The sequence below is a fragment of the Eleutherodactylus coqui genome, chromosome 5 (assembly GCF_035609145.1).
Source record: "Eleutherodactylus coqui strain aEleCoq1 chromosome 5, aEleCoq1.hap1, whole genome shotgun sequence".
Lineage (NCBI taxonomy): Eukaryota > Metazoa > Chordata > Amphibia > Anura > Eleutherodactylidae > Eleutherodactylus > Eleutherodactylus coqui.
The window spans coordinates 179798151-179820076 of NC_089841.1; the positions used below are offsets into that span (position 1 = coordinate 179798151).

Below are 21926 nucleotides of genomic sequence, written 5' to 3' on the forward strand. Positions count from 1 at the left end.
TCATTTCACGTGCAAAATGTGAATTTCAAGCAAAAACATGACCTCTTGTGGCAAAAATTGCACATTCGCAAAGTGCTATATCAGGCCAAAGTTTCTTGGCCCGATATCGCTCTTGCCGATTTCCTGGGCCACAGGTTTAGGATAGATTGGAGGGGTGTAAGAATGTTAGAAAAAAAGGCCACAGAGAATTTTGGAGTAGTCAAGGCATAATATGATAAGGGCATGGAAAAGGATTTTTGTAGACTTGAGGAAAAAGTAGATAAAATATTTTTGAGGTGCTAATATCTTGGTTGTGAAGCTCTGAAGACCGGGCAGAATCTTCTGTTACTCCAAGGCAGTGGACATGTGAGTCTGAGGAAGTTGTGAAGACATTCATGCTACCCTCCGGTCCTGGAGAAACAAAGATGGCTGCACCGCTTTCCTGACTACATGATAGACTAATGTTGCCTACTAAAGCACTGTGTACAAGACACTACACGCTAAATTCACATAAAAGTCTAATTGAGACTTCAAAAGGGGTTGTCACATTGCAGACAGCTCCTTTAATAGGAGAGCTGTTGTGGGGATCAGCTGATCACCACATTGTTGACTCTTGAGACCCCGGGCCACCAGATGATCATTTCCTCCTTGGCAGTGTCAACTACAGAAAAAGTGCAGCATCACATGCAGATCATTTAAGTGAATGGTCGTCCATGTAACACAGCTCCAATCTACTGCTGGTTAGTGGATATCCACAATGGCTCCAAAGGACCACCCTCACCGAAGTCCATGTGCCCTAATAGAGCATATGCAAAGGGGATAATCCCTTTAACATTACAAGAAACCAAGTAATTACCTATTCTGTATGACCATAGTATGTAAGGCTGAAAAAAGGCATGTCTATACAGTTCAGCCTATTAGCCCCCAATGTTGATCCAGAAGAAGGCAAAAAAAAATCCCAATGAGGTAGAAGCCAATTTTCCCCATTTAAGAGAAAAAAAATTCCTTCCTGGCTTCAATCTGACGATTGGAATAATCCTCGGATCACCGACCCTTCTGAAGTCATTAATAACATAATATTGTATCGCTCATCCAGGCCCCTCTGGAACTCTTTCATGATCATTTTTAAAACTTACCATTTCCTTAAGTAGCCTGGCATACTAAGCTGTTACTGACATTTGGTCTATTTCAGGCAACACCGAAATTAAAATCCTAACGAAGATCAGCCTAATCTGTGGATTAAACCTGACAGTACTGGGGCCGTGCATCCAGCAGCTAGATGAGAGACGTTACCTGTTACATTCCTCGCTGATGGGAGCCGTGCAGTTTGAAGGACAGACTTGTGAAAACCCTTTACTGCCCACGGCAACCAATCACAGTGCAGCTCACACTGTCCAAGAGCACCGGGAAATAAAGGCTGCGCCGTGGTTGGCTGCCATGTGCAACATAGAGCTTTCCTTGTAGACCGTTTTCATAAACCCTCCACCATGTGCTGTGTATTCCATGCAGTCAGTATTGAGCATCTTCTGGCTTCTTAGGCCTGTGTCACACAACTGTATTTGTGCGCAACGCGAAGAAAATAGAACTCATTGATTCATTCACGTGCGCTTATTTTGTGCGCGCAATTCGTTACGCAGCAAAATATGGAACCTGCTTTTTTTTTCTGTGCATTTGTGCTGGGAAAGAACATCTGGAACTCAAAACTCATTGGCTGTTTCAATGGCGGAGAGCATTGTTGCGTTTTTTTTGTGCACGCAAAAATAGCAGTAAGTCGCTGTTGCGCATGCTAATATGCAATAGCTTTCTAGCAAATACGCATACGCTCATGTGACACAGGCCTTTAAGTACAACTGTCAGTTTAAAATAAAAAAAAAAACCACTTTCCTGTTCCATTGGGTCACATCATTTCTGTTCGCTGGTCTAAGGTAAAATTTTCCACAGGGAACTTCTCAAGAATTGTCCTACAGTTCAGATGCTTTTAGGGAACATCAGTGGAAAAATAATCGGCAAACTTTTATGCTATCCAATACTATATCGGGGCATGGGATCTTTTTCAGAAGAAGCAGCAAAATGAACACAATGTGTAGAGATGAGCGAGCATACTCGCTAAGAGCAATTACTCGAGCGAGCATTGCCCTTAGCGAGTACCTGCCCGCTCGGGAGAAAAGATTCGGCTGCCGACACTGGTGATAGGTGAGGAGTGAGCGGCGCGCAAGATCTCCCCTCCATTCCCCCCGCTCTCCCCGCCAGCACCCAAATCTTTTCTTCCAAGCGGGCAGGTACTCGCTAAGGACAATGCTCGCTCGAGTAATTGCCCTTAGCCAGTATGCTCACTCATCTCTAACAATGTGTTATTACACAGGTCCTTGAATAAATAATTATGTAATTCAACATATCTTCAACACACAAGATAATATGTAAAGGAATTAGCAAGTAGTGGCAGATTATTATGGATGTCCTTCAGCGTCCCGATTCCACTAGACACAATGCAGTATTGGCATGCAGCTGAAATAACTGCTTTGTACTATGTCCTTTGTCAGGCAGGTTTATAAATGGCAACATGAACTTTACAGTGTTAGAAGGTGATACATATATGCAGGCAAAGACAGGTGCAAAATAGTAACCGAATCCTTGGAATTATTTTATTTTCTGCATTGATTACTATAAAAAACACAATTTCAACTAATAACACACAAACAGCTGTGCTCTTCATATCGGAGTATACATTGACAGTGCAAAGAGGAAAAAAAGTGAGAAGTTTCAGTTTAACAGCTTGTAGATTCCCTTTAGCAGCAATCACGCCCTCAGTTTTCTGTAGCTGAGAATATTTTTACAAAACTGAAGACCATTTTTGGACCTTTCCTCCCTGCAAATGTTTTTCAGTTTATCGATATTTCTGGAATGCCTTGAATGCACACAGTCCTCCTCAGGGCCTGCTACACCAGCACAACAAAGTTAAAGGGGTTGTCCCGCGCCGAAAGATAAAAAAATTTTTTTGCCCAGTACCTGTAAAGGAAAACCACTGCCATGTGTTATTAAAAAAAAAAAATTCCCTTACCTGAATCCCCGTTCAGCAACTTAAAAAAAAAAATCTTCTGTCCAAGATGGCTGCCGCTGGTCTTCTCCCACAGTGCACCACGGGTCTTCTCCCATGGTGCACTGTGGATGTTCTTCTGCTGTCTGTGCTCCACTGCCGATTCCAGCCACCTCATTGGCTGATCGGCACCATGTGACAGGGGCGGGGCTACGTGATGACGCTGAGAAGGGGGAGGAGCCAGGACGCAGCTCATGAGCCCGGACCATCCAGGAGAAGAATCCTCTGTGCGCAAGCGCGAATGTTCCTGTGACCAGAGAAGTTTGATCGTCGCCATGGAGACGGGGACGCCAGCACCAGAGGGGGTAAGTGTATAACTTCTGTATGGCTCATATTTAATGCACGATGTATATTACAAAGTGCATTAATATGGCCATACAGAAGTGTATAACCCCACTTGCTTTCGTGGGACAACCTCTTTAAGGTCTCAGAACTGACATGGCCACTCCTTAACTCAAATCTTTTCAACCATTCATTAGTTATTTTCTTGTGTTCCTTGGGTCGTTGTTTTGCTGCATTACTCCACGTCCTGCGACAATAGCAGCATCCTTTGTGCGGTCTTTCCATGAACACTGTTTTTGTTCAATGTTTTCCTAAGGGTATGTTCACACATCTGAAACATTTCCTGTTAGTTTTCCACAGCAGTAAATCTGCCGCAAATGGTGCGTATTTGGACTCGCATTTTGGTGCAGATTTCAACCTTTCAGTCAAAGGGGTGAAGTCACTGGTGAGAATCTGCAGCAGAAATTGACATGCTGTGGATTTAAAATTCACCGTGCAAGTCAATTTACACTGCTAATTTTTTTCTGCAGTGCCTGGACAGGATTTTTTAAAACCCCATCCATTGTGCTTGTAATGTAAATGACAACAAACCCACAACGTTTCCAAACCATAAGAATGTACCAGAATAGTGGATGCATAATAGAGGTTTTTGCAGCTTTTGGTCTTCTATTCGCCTTTTGCTGTTATCCTAAGGCTCTTTCAGTATTGCCTATTGTGCTCTTTACATGGCACCTATTCCTAGGGAGGGTAGTAGCAGTCTTGAATTTTCACCTTTTGTGAATTGGTCTAACCATGGATTGATGTACACCCAAATAGAAAGGAAAAAAAATGGAAAACACATATCCAAGCCTTTAGAATTATTATGGCCTTTTCTATCTGCCCCACAGCATGGTTCACAGTAACCAATACTTCTTAAGGACAGATTTGTAAGTAACCAGGCTTTGTGTGCCTTCATTTAAAGGGAACCCGTCACCACCTTAAAACTAAGTTATGATGCCGTTTCTGGAGCAGACGGGGAGTCAGGGGATGTACTCAACTACTCCCTGCTCTGTTGCACATGGTCTGAAAATGTGACTCTTCAGCCCACTGCGTAAGCTCTCCCAGAAGCCTGAAGAGAGGCAGGTTTTCAGACTGCATGTGATCTTCCTTGACAGATCACGCAAATACCGGGGAGCCGGCGAGTAAAAAACAAAAAAATACATCCTTTGGCTCCTAATCACTGTAGTTTATAGTTCCATTTAATGGGCAAAGTAACTGTGAAACTTACTTTTTCCGATTAACTCTTGGAGAATTGAAACAGGAGGTTCACTTACTTTTTCGCTCTGCACTGTAGTGATTTACTTTATATGCTCAATTAAAAAAAATAAATAAAAAAAAATAAAAAATAAAATTGTACTACCGTCAGTGTTATTAGTTTTTCTATAATTGTCACTTGAACCATCAATCTCAAACTAAATAGTAATCGATGCAAGAGTTCAGGGTTCACTTATTTTTTTGCTTGCAAAAATGTATGTATGTGTGTATATATATTTAATACTTGTTGTCTGGAGAATGTAAAGGTAAATATCATAGGTCACCAAGGTGGAACTACAGTGCCCAACAGGTGACTGGTCATACATAGTACCAGTATATAGCTTCATGGCATGTTACTCATAAGCAGAACGCAGTTGTATCTTAACAGTTTTAGGCAAGGCACGCACCCCGCTTATATACAACAGCTCCTGCCGACATGGAGGGAAAACAAAGCAGAAGCGGATGCTATAGGTACGAGGTAGACGATGCATATCCCACCATATGAATAGAACAAACAAAGATTCAAAAGCGGCCATATTTGTGTTTATTGGGGAGTAGGGACAATATAAATTATTTTATACATATAAGAAACTAATGCTACGTAAAACAAAGAAAAATATATAGAATATTAATCCTGACATAAAAACACTTGAAGGTGCATTGCTCGTCTGGGTGATGAGGATCATTTCCCGTTTGGAACGTGTAGAGCAGTAAGTGTCTATAAACGAAATAACATAACTGATATCCATTAACATTCACGCCGACCTAAAAAAAAGGACCCTTTTCTCACATTTGTATTAGCAAATAAGTATTTCCCACGAAAAAAATTACAGGACCCACTTTCTTAGACTCTGCCATTTCTCCTGGATTGACAACAGGGCGTTACTAGATGGAAGTGAGGGGAGGGTGGGGGGGGTCCATACACACAGTGTAACACTGAAGTCAGAGTAGCCAGTATGAGACTATAGGGACATATCCCCTTTGAAAAGGGGAATGGTAACGCACAGTTGTCAGTTTAGTTGTACATTTCCAGGAGGAGTAAGAGAGGAACGGCTTGAGTTCTTAGAAAACATGAGCCATAATTGTTTTATGAGGAATACAAATATCGAATTAAACGGACATTAGGAGAGGCGATAGAACCGCTCTAAGAAGAGCTCAGAAGTTATGATGCGGCAGTAGCTGAATGCAAACCAATACATACAAGTTACCTCCAAGATTTCTAATGGAATTAATTGCACTGAGCGGAAGTACAGAATGTGTTCCTGGCCTACATACAGTATACGGACAATGTGTACCACAGAATATGAAGCAATGCGTTAAGGCAATATATTTAGTCCATCTGGACACAACTTCACCTTCACTTCCCACATCATACGTCAGCACTTGGCTGGCAAGTTGACACTTCTACAACCAGCGGTTGCTTTAGGGCTGGGGAAATCCATACATACAGTAAAAAAAAAAAAAAAAAACCTCACTCAAGTTAGGTCCCTGTCCCTTCAAAGGATATAAATAAGTCACAGAAAGTTTAACACATGAGGCTGGACCCAAACCCATAGGCCTGTGTCATTTACAACCACCTCAACCATTAAAAATGGGCCTTTTCCCATGTGGATTCGGATGTGAACCGGAGCAGACAGGTTTGTATTGTGGACGGAGCAATCATAGTCAAGGTGGACAAGTCCTACTGGTGAAGATGAGCCCTGTCATCTGGTCGTTTGATGTGAATCCGTCTTACTCTTTCAATGCGATCCCGCTCATCATCATCATCAAGGTGATGAGAGCGTCCAGCAGCGCCTCCTGTGGCCTCCAGCAGAGCATTGTCTGGTCCCCGGCCATCCTGTGCTTCATATAGTAAAATGTTAAGAGTCTCTTCATAGATTCTTGCCTCTGGAAACTCAACCTAAATGACCAAAAACAATTAACATGGTCAGTGTACCACACTAAACATTGACAGACATTGCTGCACTGCACAAACTGGAAACCGCAATACTTAAGATTTCAGTGCAGTGACCAGTTTTTGAAATGCCAGATTTTAGAAAGTTGTAGCACTCTAACCGGTCAGTTCATTAGGGGAAAAAAAAAAACAATTATCCCCTCTAGTGGAAACCCCCTTCAAAGAAAAGCTATAAAGTGTTACAGGTTAGCACATCAGCCTACCTTAGTTTGCTTCTTTTCAGTAGCATACACAATGGATGTACAGCACACCTCTGCAATTTTTCGACCCTGGCCATAGAATGACCAACAGCAGATTTCATCACCAATCACATCTTTGATGAACAAAACCCTTCCGTTAAACCTTAAAGACAACTTGTCGAACAGCTCGATGTTCTTGAGCATGTTGTCATCAGAGTTACTGGAAAAAAAAAAAAAGTATCATTAGAAATCCTGCAAAACAGCTCGAGTTGTAATAAAACAAGGGCACAGAACGTTTCTGGCATGCTGGAAACGGCTTTTCAAAAATATACTGATTAAGGCCCCATGCCCACGGCCATGACTGGCTCAGCAGGCAGAATACCGCAGTGAAGTCCGTCATGGCACCCCCTCTCCAAAGACCCCATACTCGCCTCCCCTCCCAGATCCGCTGGTCAAGCCCCGCTTGACGCGGCCGGCGGTGTGTGTATTCATGCTATACTTCCGCTGTGCTACAGCAGAAGTATAGCGTGACGGCCGGCTTCCATTGACTATAATGGAAGCTGGACGTGTGTATTCCTTTGGCATTTAGAACATGCCGCTGTTTATTTCACGTTGCGGAAATCTGCAGCGCGAACATTGAGTTATTAGGTTCAATAGAACCGGCTGTTGGCATTAGCCCTTAAAGGACTCAGAACTTAGGGTAACTTCACACGGTTGAAGGGTTCCACGTGAAATCCCCTAGGATCTCCCAGTCGGAGACCTCATATTGCATCTTGTGCACTTTGCACATGATGCGATGCTGCCACCAGCGGGCCCCATCAAAAACAATGGGGGTGGGGGTTAAAATGCAAGAGCACGCACAAGATAGGACATGGATATGGACAGAAAATCCACAGCATTTCTGTCCTGTGTGGACGTAACCATAGAGAAACATGAAAGAGCACTAGTTATAAGAAGTTTAGAACCCCTTTAAGAACATGTATGTAGAGTACATGAAGGATCCTACCTGGTATAGGAATACTTGTTATTGCTTCTGTTGTAAAGTAACTTGACTGCAGGCTGCAAGAAGGAAAACAATCACATCTCAGAGATTACCAACATCCTCGGCAGCCAAATGCTTTGTATCATTCATAGGTTAGCAATGAAATACGTATCTATTTGGTTCACGTGCTGAAAAGGCCGTAAGCTACTCACTAATGTACGTTTTGTGACAGCGCTATTATGTGATGTAGTTTATAAATGATCACAAACGATGTAATAAGAAGCCGATTAAGGGCTCATGCCCACGGCCGTAACGGACTCCGCAAGAGGAATATCGCAGCGGAGTCCGCCATGGCGCCTCCAAAGACCACCATACTTACCACTCCGGATCCTCCGTACGCGTCCTGCATGGAGGGCTGGCGCGCATGCGCAGTACAGCACATGACACGCTGGCGGGGCCACGTATTCACGCATTACTTCTGCATTAGCCCTTAGGCAAGATGTTTTTCTTAGACAGGCAGATACATAGTATCAAACAGCATCCTTGTGTTTCTGACCTTATTAGACGTCGCTATCAACTTCTGCTCCTCTTTTGATGATGTAATGACTGGAACTTTGCAGAAAGGTTCATACACATCTTTATTCTGTTGAATAAGAGCACATTAGAGGATTATCCCCGTGTGGTCACATGACTTGTCTTACTTTAGGAATCAAGACTATGAAAATATGAAATAAATTCATGCCTACGGTACAGAAAAACACAAACATAAATAAAATCGTTTTCATGTTGCAGCTTCTTTTTGAACTTTTATCAAAGGTTTGTCCAGTCCATTAAGCTTACAGATAGAGGATCCCTATTTTAAAATCTACCTCAAAAAATTCAGATATAACTACAGTTAGGACTAGAGATGAGTGAGTAGTGCCTTAGTCTAGTACCTGCCCGCTCGTCTCTAAAGAATCGGCTGCCGGCGCGGGTGAGCGGTGAGTTGCGGGAGTGAGCAAGGGGGAGGAGGAGAGTAAGAGAGATTTCCCCTCCGTTCCTCCCCGCCAGCAGCCGAATCTGTAGAGACGAGTAGGCAGGTACTCGAATAAGGCACTACTCGCTCAAGTAGTTTGTCTTAGCGAGTATGCTTGCTCATCTCTAGTTAGGACCCTTTTCACCCCCACCATACTCCTCCGTATCATACGCACAGGGGTTTGGACAGCAACTCCAGTGGAAAGGCTTCAGCAAACAGCTCCTCATAGCTCAGCTTCCGGGACAGCGGCTAGTGTAATGTCGAGGAGGTGGGATATTGCAGTTGTCTGCAGCCACACCTGTATTAGCTCCTAAAGGGGTTGCCAACTATGGATATCCTATCCTCAATAGTCTGATGCCTGGGACCCTGCTGGTCGGCTGTTTGCCAGGCCGGCATTCTTGTGCACTGTGCTGATTTCTACAGGAAGCAGACAGCTCCTTTTCCACTACAGTGGCCAAGCTTGGTATTGCAGGCTAAGTTTACATTAATTTCAGTAGGAATTTAGCTCTGTTCTTACTGTAGTAACTTGGCTTGGTATTGCAAGTTTCTACTGAAATGAACGGGAATTTAGCCAGCAATATCAAGCTTGGCCACTGCAGTAGAAATAGAGCTGTCTGCTTCCTGCAGAATTCAGTTAGGCCATCAATGGTTTATAACCAGCCAATCTCTTTAAAGGGGTTATCCCACATTCCAGTGTTTTTAAAAGCCTAATATATTCGTAATATCATAAAATAGAATCCTTCATATGCAAATGAAATCACTGTGTGCCTTCCTTCTACATATTTACATTAGATATATGTACTTCTTATAAGTCGTCCATTAGACCTATTGGCCCTAAAAACGTAACTTTTATTATGGTTGGTTATCAATGTGAAGGGTAAGTTAAAAACATAGTTCCTACATCTATCATTTCATGGACCATTGCTGCAGGTCAATAGATGCCGTTAAAATAGTCCGCTAAGCCCCCCTGGCTTGTTTCAACGTACATTACGGCTTTATCAGAGGGCATGGGCTTTAGGGATATCCTGCCCCAAACAATCTCCACTCATATTACCTCTTGTGCCAGAACATGAACCCCAATCACCTCATCATAGGGTGCAAAGCCATCACTCTTCAGGAAATCCTACCTGGAGAGACGCCTGACATTCATCCGCCAGCCCCTGCACCAAATAATACTTTGCTTCTGCCAAGAGTTCTTCAATTTCTCTTCGTGTTTCTGGAAGTGGGACAGCCCCATCTCTCAGGTAGTTTAATATGGTCCCAAAGTGTTTCCCACACCGGTCTATAAGAATCCAACCTTAATAGAACAGAAAGGTGATTGAATAAAAGTACTGTAGATAACAATCCCACAGTGTGAAGGACTAGAAGCCACCATGGCCGTATGAAGGCAGGAAGCATATATTGCATTTCAGCCGCACTTCAGTAGCGGTGAGCGATTCCAGCGACCTCATTGGTTGTTGGGTACACACACCCCTTTGCAGATGTGCACGAGTACTACTTCATGAGACCCGCGGGGGGTTAGGGTTAGTTTCCAGCCCTCCTACGGCCCTGCTGCTGCTTATTTAACGGGCCGCCCACTCCTGCACATCTCCAAAGGGGGGGGGGTGTATCCAACAACCAATGAGGTCGCTGGAATCGCTCACCGCTACTGAAGTGCGGCTGAAATACAAAATATGCAGGCAGGCATCATGTGACTCAGGAATAGCAACAAACACCTCTTGTGGATACGATACATCTTAATGTCTAACATAAAGATGTCATATCTACAAGAGGTGCAGGAACTTTAGAGTCTCTTGGTGAAATAAAAAATGTACTTTTGTTTAACTAATGACCCGTTTACACGTAACGATTGTTGCGCAAAATTTGTTCAAACGAATGAAAATGCATGATCATTCCATCTAAACGTGAAATCATCGGCACCATTTGTTTAGCTCGTTTGTCACTCAGTTTCAGCCTACATGGAAATTATCACTGGTTCGCTGACTTCACATTATGCCTAAATGCTCCGCATGTAACAGAGCGTGGAGCATCGAGCGAGAAGTGAGCGATTCTCAGCGGTGATCTGCCTGTCTCATCATTCTACACGTGTGAACAGCAAGCGCTCGATTAACCAATGAGAGCCGGCGCTCAATTAACCAATCACAGCCATTTATTGAATGACTGTGATTGGTTAATTGAGCACCGGCTCTCATTGGCTGATGTGGTGCTTGATTAACCAAACAGGGCATTAAGCTTGCTGGAGCCCCGCTACCAGGAAGAAGTGCTCTGTTGGCGTGCTGAAGGACACGGCAGCCTGCATCAGTGACAGAAATCAGCACGAGGGACCCGAACGCTGGCTGCTAGGCGAGTATTTTTTTTAACATGTAGTGTAGCTAGGGCTTATTTTCAGGGAGGGCTTCTATTTTAAGCCCCTCCCCCCACCCCCTGAATATCAGGGTAGGGCTTTTTTATCAGGGAAACACAGTATGTTTCATAAGTGATTAGCATGAGATCCGCCTCTTACCCTCACTATCCGTCAGCACTTCCATCCTCCCGCTGAACATGGCCTTCAGCATGGTGTCCTGCTTGGTGAGGGTCTGCATGGTGGTGTAATACAAGGCACCCCCCACATTAAGCTTCACATACTTGGAGCTGGTGCTGGCACACTTGTAGGAGGTGGTGCGGGTCGTTGCTGCGGGCACCACAGAGCTCACCACACTCTCTCCCGACATTTCTTCCTGGAACAGAACCAAAGATGAGGTGTATACAGTGATAGTTCTATGGAGCCAGGCGATGGCCGCGGTCAGCAGACGTCTCCCTTACAGGTATAATAAGGCCCTACATGACAGCTACCAGCCTAGTAAGGGGGTTACACTGCCGCCAGGGGGCACCAACGCATGGGAAGACACAGCAGACGCCGGGCTCTGATAGGACGTACAGATGGCGATGTCATCAGACAGTCCTGCCGTGTTGTATTATGTACATTAACCCCTTGATGCCAAGTGGTGGGGGTACCGGTTCTACTGGAGAGACGCCCAGCTGCCTGTAGGACAAATCGCCCGACCCGTCCACTACGAAGCTTCACATCAAGAACAGAAAGATACCGGATGCGGTAAAATCCACATTGCTTTCAATGGGACTTATTGTTTTGGTTTGCTTCAGTGCCGTAAAAAAACGGAAACCAAGCAAAAAACAAAAAAAACCCTAACTTGTAGGTTTTTTTTCCCCATACAAATAAACGAAGTGCGAATCGATGGGTGGATTTCCTTTTTAACAACATTGTACTCTGCGGTGGACGGACACAGACTGAGGTATTCCATCCGAGTTCCGCCTAACGCAGCCGCGTACGAGCCGCTGGAAAACTACATTTCAATTTAAAAAAAAAACAAAAAAACACAAAAACTGATCCTAACGATCGCCTGATGCAAACGGAAAAGAAGTTTCAAAAGGAAAAATAAATAAATGGACGTGTTAACGGATAAAAGAATGCCGATGGGAGCCCTAGGGGTCCGTTCCCATCCTGTCCGCCTCCGCCTGGGGGTCCCGTCACGGTGGACATTTAACATCCCGGAACCGGAACCCATCTCGGTCATCATAAAAACCCCCGCTGAAGCGGAGACCAACAGATGTCTGTATTGGCAGGTTTATGTTCATGTTTTGTACCATTCTGTGCTGGAAAGAAAAACATGGCAGCCAGCGCTCCTCTTAGTCACAGAACAGCGTAAACCTACTAAAGCCGCTGTCTGCGATGTCCAAGATAGAACCCCTGGACGGGCTCTGTGTCCGGATCTTCACCACGACGGGACCCGCGGGCGGAATCAGTAACGAGATGTGAGCAGCCCCCACGGCGGAGAAGATCGCGCCAGACTTGTGTGTTGCGAGACGCACAAATGTCGCATGAAAATGAACCCCATCCTTTTGGAGAAAAAAATCTCGTCCGGTTCTCTCTGCGCAGTCCTCCATTGTTCTTACTGGGACAGTTAACCATCGCTCGGCCCGCTATACGCCCGCGAGGGCGAGGTGGGGTTTCCCATTAAATACAATGGGAAACACTTGCCGATCCTCCAACATGGCTGACAGCCGCGCCGGGGGATCGCTACTTCACAGAAGTGATGGGAGGCGGTTTTGACAGAAAACGTCTGGTCTCCGTGGCGACACCGCGTGTGCGATATTGTGCAGTTTCACGTCCCGCTACCGGCCCGTTCCCAGAGGATGGCCTAGACCGCACACAGTTGTGGCCACGCGGCATCATATGTACGCTCAGAAGCGGATGATCCCCACAACGCTCGTCACATTCGCTGGCGGCAAAGGCGTTAAAATGTTGTGAAATCCAAGAGGGAGGCCTGAGTGATACGGTCTTACAGCCGGCAGGGGATGCGCCAAACCCTTCAGTCATTAACAGACGGGCTGCCCGCTGAGGCTCGCCCGCTCCGCGCCGTATAACAGCGCCCCGCCATTAATCTGATGATTAAAAGCCTCAAACATTTTAGATACTTTAGCAAGTGTCGAGTAAGTCACAGAGGGGCGAAGACCACCAATACTGCAGCGCCCGCCGCAGGGGGCAGGACTGGCAGGCATTTTAGGTGGCACACTTGGATAAGTAAGCCCTCGCGCCAACCCTAAACACACTGTCTGGTCTCTAGCTGCTGCGCCCTTCTATTGTTCTCTGTTATCAGCCAGTGGAGGCTCCATAGAGGTTACCGACAGGAGAGGCACCCTCATACAGTCTGGCGGCGGCACCGGAGTGTGCGGGCGCTCACCTATCGTACACCGCCTGATAATCCGGCGCTCCTACCACCGTATACACCTACAGATGCGAGGAACCCCTCTACTCACCATCAACCCCGATAAACTTCCCTCAGGCCAAGAAACGGGCACCGCCCAACCCCAGCAGACACTTCCGCCCCGCTCTGACGCACTTCCGGTGCCTGAGCCCGCCCCCCGCACACACAGCCCCGCCGCCGCCATGTTCGCCGTGGAAATCATGTTTGCTCGTATGTTCTATAAGCAGAGTGTACAGCGCCACACAACACGAGCCACACCCAGTACCCGGCAGTAGTCGGGGACATGTAATAAGTCGCAGCCATGAGGCGGACTATAGGCTGCCCTCATCAATGATGGCGCTGGCATGTCTGCGCAGCTGCTTGCCAGTTGTCTACGTACTTCCGCCCTTAGTAAGTGCACCGGTAATAACACTCCGCCTGAAGAAGACTGGTTCCCGACTGCAGCCGGGAGCGGCTCTTGTTTGGGGAGCTGAGGAGCTGGTTTGCCCATAAAGGTCAGACCCCCCCCATCCTGGTACCAGTAACCCCTTACTGACCGAGTAGTGTCCTGTGTATGCTGGATACACTATGGATAGACTTATCAGTAGGCAGATTTACTCTGTGTGCCCCCTGTATATAGATACACCCTATATGAACAGTCTGTGTAGGGTGATATATACGGACCATATTCAACACACCATACTATTCCACGGGGCGACATATATTCAGATATTGCCACCCAGAAATAGCGGCCGGGGTAAAAGGGGCGTGCGGATGATCGCGGCATACGATGTTATGTCCATCATTCACCTGCGTATGGATAAACTGACAGCTGTCTGTCGCTGCTCCTATATGTGTACCGCGTATTATGTGGGCGCTGTACGCCCGTGTGATACACAGTAACTCGCAAGCAATCAATAACATTGCCTTACGTGATTTCACGCACATTACTGTGTCAGAATTGCGTAATGAGAGAGCGCAAAAAAATACGCATGTTCTATTTTGGTGCATATAAATGCGAGATAGAGCCCATTGTTCTCTATGGGTGCATATATACACACGCTCCCATAAACAGGTATTGCGTATAGTGGGCGGCGGGTATACATGTCATCACTAAGTGACGGCGCAGGAAATATAAACAACAACAAAAAAACGGTGTACTACACATGACCGCCTGCGTGAGCACACGGTCATGGGCAGTACTATTTCACCACCATACGGAGCAATAAAGCCGGCTCCACAGCTGTAAAAACCATGTAAAACGCTGCGGGACCCACGGTTTACACTTACCGCCATGTGAGCCCGGCCTTAGGGCTCCCTCATACAAGCAGAGGTTGGCTTATTGAGTAGTACAGGCGTAATATGCTGTACGCAGCAAGTATGCCCGTGACATGCGTATTCTACACATATGGGTGTATTACGCACCAAAATCAGACAAGCTGGGTACTTATTTTACCGACCTCGGAAGGATGGAAGGCTGAGTCAACCTTGAGACGGCTACCTGAAACATGTGGAGATTGACCCCGCAACCTTCAGGTCGTGAGCAAGAGCTTAGGACTGCATTTCTGCTGCCTTAGCACTCTGCACCACTGCGGTGCCAGCCACCAATGCCACCTGTATTGTATGCCAGCAGGCGGTGGCTCTGTAATGAGCCGCCAGCCACAGACACCCCGCATATTGGGGCATTGGCCGCTGATGCCTTCCTAATTATGTGCGGATGGTTCAAGGCTACTCACTATAGTCAGGGGCGTACACAGAACTCAGAGGCCCCATAGCATAACTCAGTTTCTCGTCCGTGTTATTGGGGGGCACGGCAAAGACCTCGGGGTACAGCTGCTGCACAAGAGGCGGACACTAGGCAAGAAAGTGTTCACTCCTCCTACAGACACCAAGCTAGTGTCCGAAGGAGGAAGATCTCCTGCCCTGCAGGGCTTGTGTTGTTTTATTTTAGTTTGTTGTTTTTTCTTGTTGAGGTCGGGGATACAGAGTTGGCAATAGATCGCCCTGTTTCCCCACGGAGGAGGGAGGACAGATAGTGTTAACCCCTAAGTCGACTCCCCTGCCTCCAGAAGAAAAGGTAGCACAGTCGAGCTTTAACTCAACTGTGCTAGCGACAGGGTTCCGTCCGTAGAATGCAGCGCTCTCCCCCACCAAGGGGAGGTGAGTTTAGGAGGGCACTTTGCTGGATTTCCGCCTGCTCCAGGTCTTTTTTGGTAAGGTGACTATTCCGAGACTCAGTAGGTCTCTTTCTGGACCTCACCTCCCTTCTTCCAGATGCCCGGGCAGGGGCCTATAGGGGAAGGAGGGAGTTTGTGTGTGACCATTACCTTCATCCCATCCCCCACCAATACTGCATATCTTGACCAACCTGGGGTCCCAGGTTCTCTTGGATCTCTGCCTGCTCTCTCTGCTGGCAGAGACATCTGATTAAGGGGATCTTGTTTTTCCCCTCATCGCTCCTCAGACATCTCTTCCTCACTTCACCAGGATGTGACTTAGAGCTGCACTCACATGGCCAGCTGTACGTTCTGCCAAGTCGTATTCCTAATTTAGGCCCTGGCTTTAGGTCTACAGAAGCCACACCTCTGCCGGCAGGCTTGGGAAGCCACGGACCAATCAGCTTCTCTCCTCTCTCCCCCTGCAATCTCTGTCCTTCACGCTCTCCCTCACTCTGCTCATTGGGAGCCTCCCCAGATTCCTGCCCTCTTCGCTCCTGGGTGGTGTCATTTTCCTCACCAGTCTGCTGGTGCAGATATCCTGGTAACTGGGCCCTCCACAAGGCAGATGTTATCGGGTCAAACGCTGGCCCAAGAAGAGAAGCTGCAAAGTCCAACATTTGTACAGGTGGAAGAGAAGAAGAAACTGTTCAGCTGCTGGGTGCTGTAGGGAAGCTGCACATGCAGGATATCGACATGTTGGTGAAGAAAATGGCCAAGCCCAGGAGAACAGGAAGCTGGGGCTGCACTCACGTGGCCAGCGCCACATTCTGCTGTTCCTAACTTAGGTTCTGGCCTCAAGTCTACAGAGGCCGCCCAAAGCGTTTCCCCAAAGTTTTTCGCTTTCATTCTGAAATTGTAAAAGGTCCTTGCCAGGGAGTGAACCATGCCAAACATTTCACCAAACCAAAGCGTTATATAACCTTTTCTGGACAAGTTAAACAATTGTTGTCTTCTCCATCTGTGGACCCCGGTTGGCAACGCACACTACCCTTTTCATAGCAGTTGCCTCATTCTTTCAGGAGTCGCTTGATAAGAAAATGGAATCGCTTGCCAAAGCCTTCTTTGAAACACCAAGCTTGACACTTCATCCCATTTTGCTTCTGCTTGTGTCAGTAGGGGGCTATGCTGTTGCATCGTGGTATTCTTTCCAGTAGCCCACCAGAAGAACAAGCTGACATCGCTTTACAAATTGCCCATGCGGGAAAGCACATTTGCGATGCCTCCTAGGATGTGGCCAGACTCCTGGCATACTCTTTGGCGGCATCAATAGCCACCCGAAGGACCCTGTGGCAGAAGTGTTGGTCTGCTGATGCGGCATCCACGAAGTTCCTCACCCACTTCCCTTTTGTTGGTTTCCGCTTGTTTGGCAGCAAGCTGGACCAGATTATCTTCAAGGCCATGGCAGGTAAAAGCTCACAGCTTTCTCAGAATTGATTGAACTTCCAGCTAACTGCAGAAAAGAGAACTAGTTTTTGTTCCTTTTGCTGCCCCAGCCCTCGTCCCTCAGACACCAAAAATACCTCTCGGGACCATAAGAAGAAGCCATGCACCTTTGTCTTCAAATGGTTAAGCTTGTCTCTGCCTAGTCCTCTCTTGCATGAAGGGCGGTCCCCACTCCAAGCCTCCAGGGTGGGGAGCTGTGTCTCTTTTCAGGGACAATTGACTCCCTCACATCTGAGTTACCTGGGTATGCCAGGTCATTTCCAGAGGCTTTGCAATCGAGTTTTCCTCTTTGCCTCAAGATCGCTTCTTCCGCTTCAGACTCCCTCCTTCCCCTTTAACTACCAAAATTCCGACATGAGCGGAAGCTCATGTTCCGGTTCTGTCAGTGGTTCACATACCAGGGGTGGGCAATTGGGTCGACAATTTTCTCAGCAGAGAAACAGGTGATCCAGGAGGATGGGCATTGCACCCCAAGGTATTCAACCTTTGCTCCAGATGGGGACAGCCAAACGTGGACTTGATGGCATCCAGATTCAATCACAAACTTCCTGGATTCATGTGCAGAGCTCAGGATCCACGGGCCTTAATGGTGGATGCATTGGTCATACCCTGAAGCTAGTTCACGTTCACATATGTCTTTTTGCTGTTTCACCTAATTTCCCGCCTACTCAAGAAGATCAAGCTGGAGGGTCTCCCAGTGATCCCGATTGCTCCGGATTGACTGCTACAGTCATGATCTCCAATCTGGCCGCCCTTCTCACAGACGTAACCTGGTACCTTCGTCTCAGAGATGATCAACTCTCACAGGTTCCCCTCTTCCCCCCGAGTTCGCCCACTCTTCATTTAATGGCATGGAATTTGAGACCGCAGTGCTAAGGCTTTGGGGATTTGTGGATCAATTCATACAGACCATGCTGAAAGCCAGGAAACCACCATCCTCAGGAATTTATCATCATATTTGGAAGGTTTTTTATTCTTTGGTGTGATCAGCGGTAGCTTCACCTCATGCGTTTCTTTCCCAAATTGTGTTTTTCTTCAGGAAGGCCTGGACATGGGCATGAGGCTTAGCTTGCTTAAGGGACAGGTATCTGCACTGACTATCCTATTCCAATGTACCTTGGCCTTAAAGTCTACAGTATGAACTCTTCTGCAGGCGATGGCACGTGGAGTGCCCCCCATACCGTCATCCTTTGGCTGCTTAGGATCTAAATTTGGTATTGGATGCATTACAATTTTATCCCTTTAAACCCATGCTTAGCATTTCCAGTCATCTCTTGTCCTAGAAGGTGGCTTTCTTGGGGGCCGTTACCTCCATTCAGAGGTTTTCTGAACTGGCGACGTTGTCCTCCAAGCCTCCATTCATCATCGTCCACTGGGACAAGGTGGTGTTACCTCCCATTCCCTCCTCTTTCTGGTGAAGATGGTCTCAGCGGTTCACATTAACGAGGAGATAGTTTTTCATTTTCTCACCTGAGGGAATGTTCCCTTCACAAACTTGATTTGGTTGTTGCTTTGTGCATATATTTGGTGGAAACATTCTTTTCCATTGCTGTGATGCTCTCTTCGTGATCCTAGAGCAGTGATGGCGAACCTTTTAGAGACCGAGTGCCCAATTTGCAACCCAACACCGACTTATTTATTGCAAAGTGCCAATACGGCAATGTAACCGGAAGGGCGGCTTCAGAGGAGTTTGAATGGCCTGATTTTAAAAAAATGGTTCATGCGCAACTATGCTCTGTAGTGGCAAGCATAGTTGCACATATGGCCATCTGCTTTACCCTTAGGGTTAGTTTTTAGGCGAATGTGGTTTCCCCCTTATGCTGCTGTAATAATCACGGCCGTATAACGGGACAAAAAAACCCACTGAAGCCAATGGATTTCAGTGGTTTTGTTTTAACTAGTTCTTTACTTGCCCTTTAATACTATGGCCGAGAAAAGATTAGCCCTGCTCTGTAGTAAATAGATTGTGCGGGGAAGATCGGAAACACCTATTTTCCCACAGTTTTTTTTTTTAAACTCCTGCGCTCTGGTGCAGAGTGTGAATGCCAGCAAAGGGGAAGAAATGCCCTCATTCAGGCGCAACTGCGCCCCGTGCTGGTGAGCGTAGTTGCGCATACGGCCATCTGTTTTCACCCTAAATGGCCTACTCTGGTCTTCAACTCAGTTGTGTAGGCAGAGATAAGGTAGGCTTAGGGCCCACACCCACTTGCGATTTTTTTTAATGTTGCGATATCACTATTTTTTTTTAACGTGATTGTCAATGGGACTTTCTAATGTTAAAAATGCATCGCACAAAAATTGCAAAGCGCAAACTTGCGATGCGTTCTTAACATTAGAAAGACCCATTGACTATCACAGCGATATCGCAGCGTTAAAAAAAAGCAAGTGGGTGTGAGCCGTCATTGAGGGGGGTGAACTTTGCAACAAAGACAGCGATAAAATTGACAGGTCGCGGATTAAATTCCGCACCACAAGGCAGTTTCGCACATGTTTTGTCCGGGTTATTTCAGCAGCTTGTGGACGAGATTTTCAAAATCTCGTCCACTTTGCCAATACTGCAAATGTTGCAGAATACCACTCTGTATGAACCCTACCTGTATGTTTACAGTTCGCTTATTAACGCCTTCCCGCTATATAACGTACATTTAGGTCATGCGGGGCGACCTCACTTCATACAGCGTGGGTGAAAGCTGTTTACTACAGCTGACACCCACGGGCAATAGCTGCAATCAGCAGCAACTTTTTCCGCAAAATTTCCGCAAACGATGTTTGGGGGTCCCGTACAGCAACCTCCCGTGTGAGATGGCTTGATAGGCTGCCTGTCAGATCGCAGTATGATGAAATGCTATGGCATTACATCATACTCCAGGAGCGATCAAAGCATCGCTAGTTGTGGTCCCCCAGGGGGGCTAAAAAAAAAGTACAAGTAAGATCAATAAAGTTTTATTAATTGTAAAAAAAAAATTAATCAGAAAAGTTTAAAATCGCCCCCCTTTTGCCTTATGTATAATAAAAAAAATCTAAATCATAAAACAAAAATTGATATTTGGTATCATCCGTAAAAGTCTGGTCTATCAAAGTAGCACAAGATTTACCCCGCATGGTGAACATTGTCTGAAAAAAAAAAAAAAAGAATGCCAGAAATGCACTTTTTCAGTGACCCTGTCTCTCAGAAAAAATGCAATAAGAAACGATCAAAAAGTCCTCTGTATTCCAGAATGATACCAAAATAAACTACAGGACATGTTGCAAAAAATGAGCCCTCACACAACTATGTTGATGGAAAAATTACAAAGCTATTGCGCGCAGAAGATGGCAGCAGAAAATAATTTTTAAAAATTAGATGACTTTGAAAAAAAATTAAAGTAGTACAGAAAAAATAAACTATAAGTTTGGTATTGTAGTAATTGTACTGATCCGTAGTATAAAGTTAACAGGTCATTTTTGTTGCAGTTTGTGCACCGTAGAATCAAGACGCACTGAAGAATGGTGGAATGTAGTTGTTTTTTTTTTCATTTTACTCCACTTAGAATTTTTTTTAAGTTTTTCAGTACATTATATGGTGCGTTAAATAGCACCATTGAAAAATACAACTCGTGCTGCAAAAAAACAAGCCCTCATACAGCGACGTCGATGGATAAATAAGGGGGGAGGAAAAAACAAAAATGGAATAAAAAGGGATTGTCATTAAGGGGTTAAATGTGACCTTTCAGACGCCTGCACACAGCTGGGTCAGATCCCGCAGCGGAATCCAACCCTGTGCCTGGCCAGTGACCTCCGCGTACCTATCTGGATTCTTCATAATCTGTATTGCGGATGTGTCAGCCAGCACGTATGCGCAGTACAGATTATGCCGCGTTGACACGGGTCCTCCGGCCATTCTGCAATCATGACTGTGAAATGGCCGCAGGACAAACTGCTTCCATTGACTTTAATGGAAGCCGTCCGTGCTGCATGTTGCGATTTCTCCTCTGCGAGCAGAAAATCGCAATCAATTTCTGCTCATGGAAGTGAAACCATGTATTTCCCTAGCATGCTATGAGCAGTATTTTCTGTGGAGTCCGGAGGTGGATGCCCACTGTGGACTCCGCAATGCAAATCCGCCGTGTGCGGATTTTCCATCCACGAGCGAAAAGTCGCAATTGATTTGCACTTGTGGACTTGGAAAAGTGATTTTTCCACAGCGTGTCTGCGCAGTATTTGCTGTGGAGTCCAGAGGCGGACGCCCGCTTCGGATTCCATAATGCAAATCCGCCCGTGTTCATGTGTGCAGCAGGCAGTTGGTGAGCTGAGAGGTGTTTAGTAGTGAAACCCTTCTGCGAGTTACTTTCTTCCACAAGCTTCTGTACATTTAAGTGTTTTTTTACAGGAACTTCTACTAATGATGCCCTTATCTTTGCAGTAAGTGCTGTTATCTTCCATTACTCAGGCAGCTAGCGTCTTCCTTTTAACCTCCGTCCAGGTTTTTCTTACTGCTGCACACAAGCTCTGCTCACAGGGCAATCACTTTGAGTGCAGGCTGCCGTCGGCTCCACATTTCAATTGCCCGCCTTCCTTCTGACAGGGCTGCTGTGCGGAGGGGAGGGGGCGAGGAGCTGCTAGATAACAGTGTGTGCCGGCAATCTCCTTCACCTCAGGCTGCCGTCAGCTCTGGATTTGAACTGCCCGCCTATACTTCTGACAGGGGAGGAAGCTCTCCTATTGAGCTGCAGTGCGGAGGAGCGGGTGATACGAGTGAACAGCA

The 21926-nt window shown here is 46.3% G+C and overlaps 3 protein-coding genes across 3 annotated transcripts in view; 2 read left to right on the top strand and 1 right to left on the bottom strand.

Annotated features, from left to right (window-relative positions):
- Positions 1 to 1271, top strand: part of MYO1H (myosin IH) — a 57276-nt gene extending 56005 nt beyond the window's left edge. The window contains exon 31 of the mRNA XM_066601968.1: positions 1172 to 1271. Within this exon, the coding sequence (XP_066458065.1) occupies positions 1172 to 1195 (24 nt within the window). The 3' untranslated portion in view covers positions 1196 to 1271. The remainder of the gene's footprint in view (positions 1 to 1171) is intronic.
- A 3898-nt stretch (positions 1272 to 5169) lies between these two features.
- On the bottom strand, positions 5170 to 13611 carry KCTD10 (potassium channel tetramerization domain containing 10). The gene is made up of 7 exons (XM_066603863.1): positions 13594 to 13611; positions 11282 to 11495; positions 9906 to 10075; positions 8320 to 8406; positions 7788 to 7840; positions 6806 to 7001; positions 5170 to 6548 (listed from the first exon to the last, which is right to left on the bottom strand). Exons 1-7 carry the CDS (start codon positions 13594 to 13596, stop codon positions 6330 to 6332), a joined length of 942 nt encoding a protein of 313 aa, XP_066459960.1. The 5' UTR covers positions 13597 to 13611; the 3' UTR covers positions 5170 to 6329.
- Positions 13612 to 13929: 318 nt separating this feature from the next.
- UBE3B (ubiquitin protein ligase E3B) overlaps positions 13930 to 21926 on the top strand; it is a 48640-nt gene continuing 40643 nt past the window's right edge. The window contains exon 1 of the mRNA XM_066603864.1: positions 13930 to 14035. The gene's annotated coding sequence lies outside the window, so the exon portion shown is untranslated. The remainder of the gene's footprint in view (positions 14036 to 21926) is intronic.

Coding starts and splice junctions, on each gene's coding strand:
- KCTD10 (XM_066603863.1), bottom strand. Junction 8,407..9,905: donor AATGTCAGGCGTCTCTCCAG/GTAGGATTTCCT, acceptor CTTATTCAACAG/AATAAAGATGTGTATGAACC. Junction 7,841..8,319: donor TGATAGCGACGTCTAATAAG/GTCAGAAACACA, acceptor TCCTTCTTGCAG/CCTGCAGTCAAGTTACTTTA.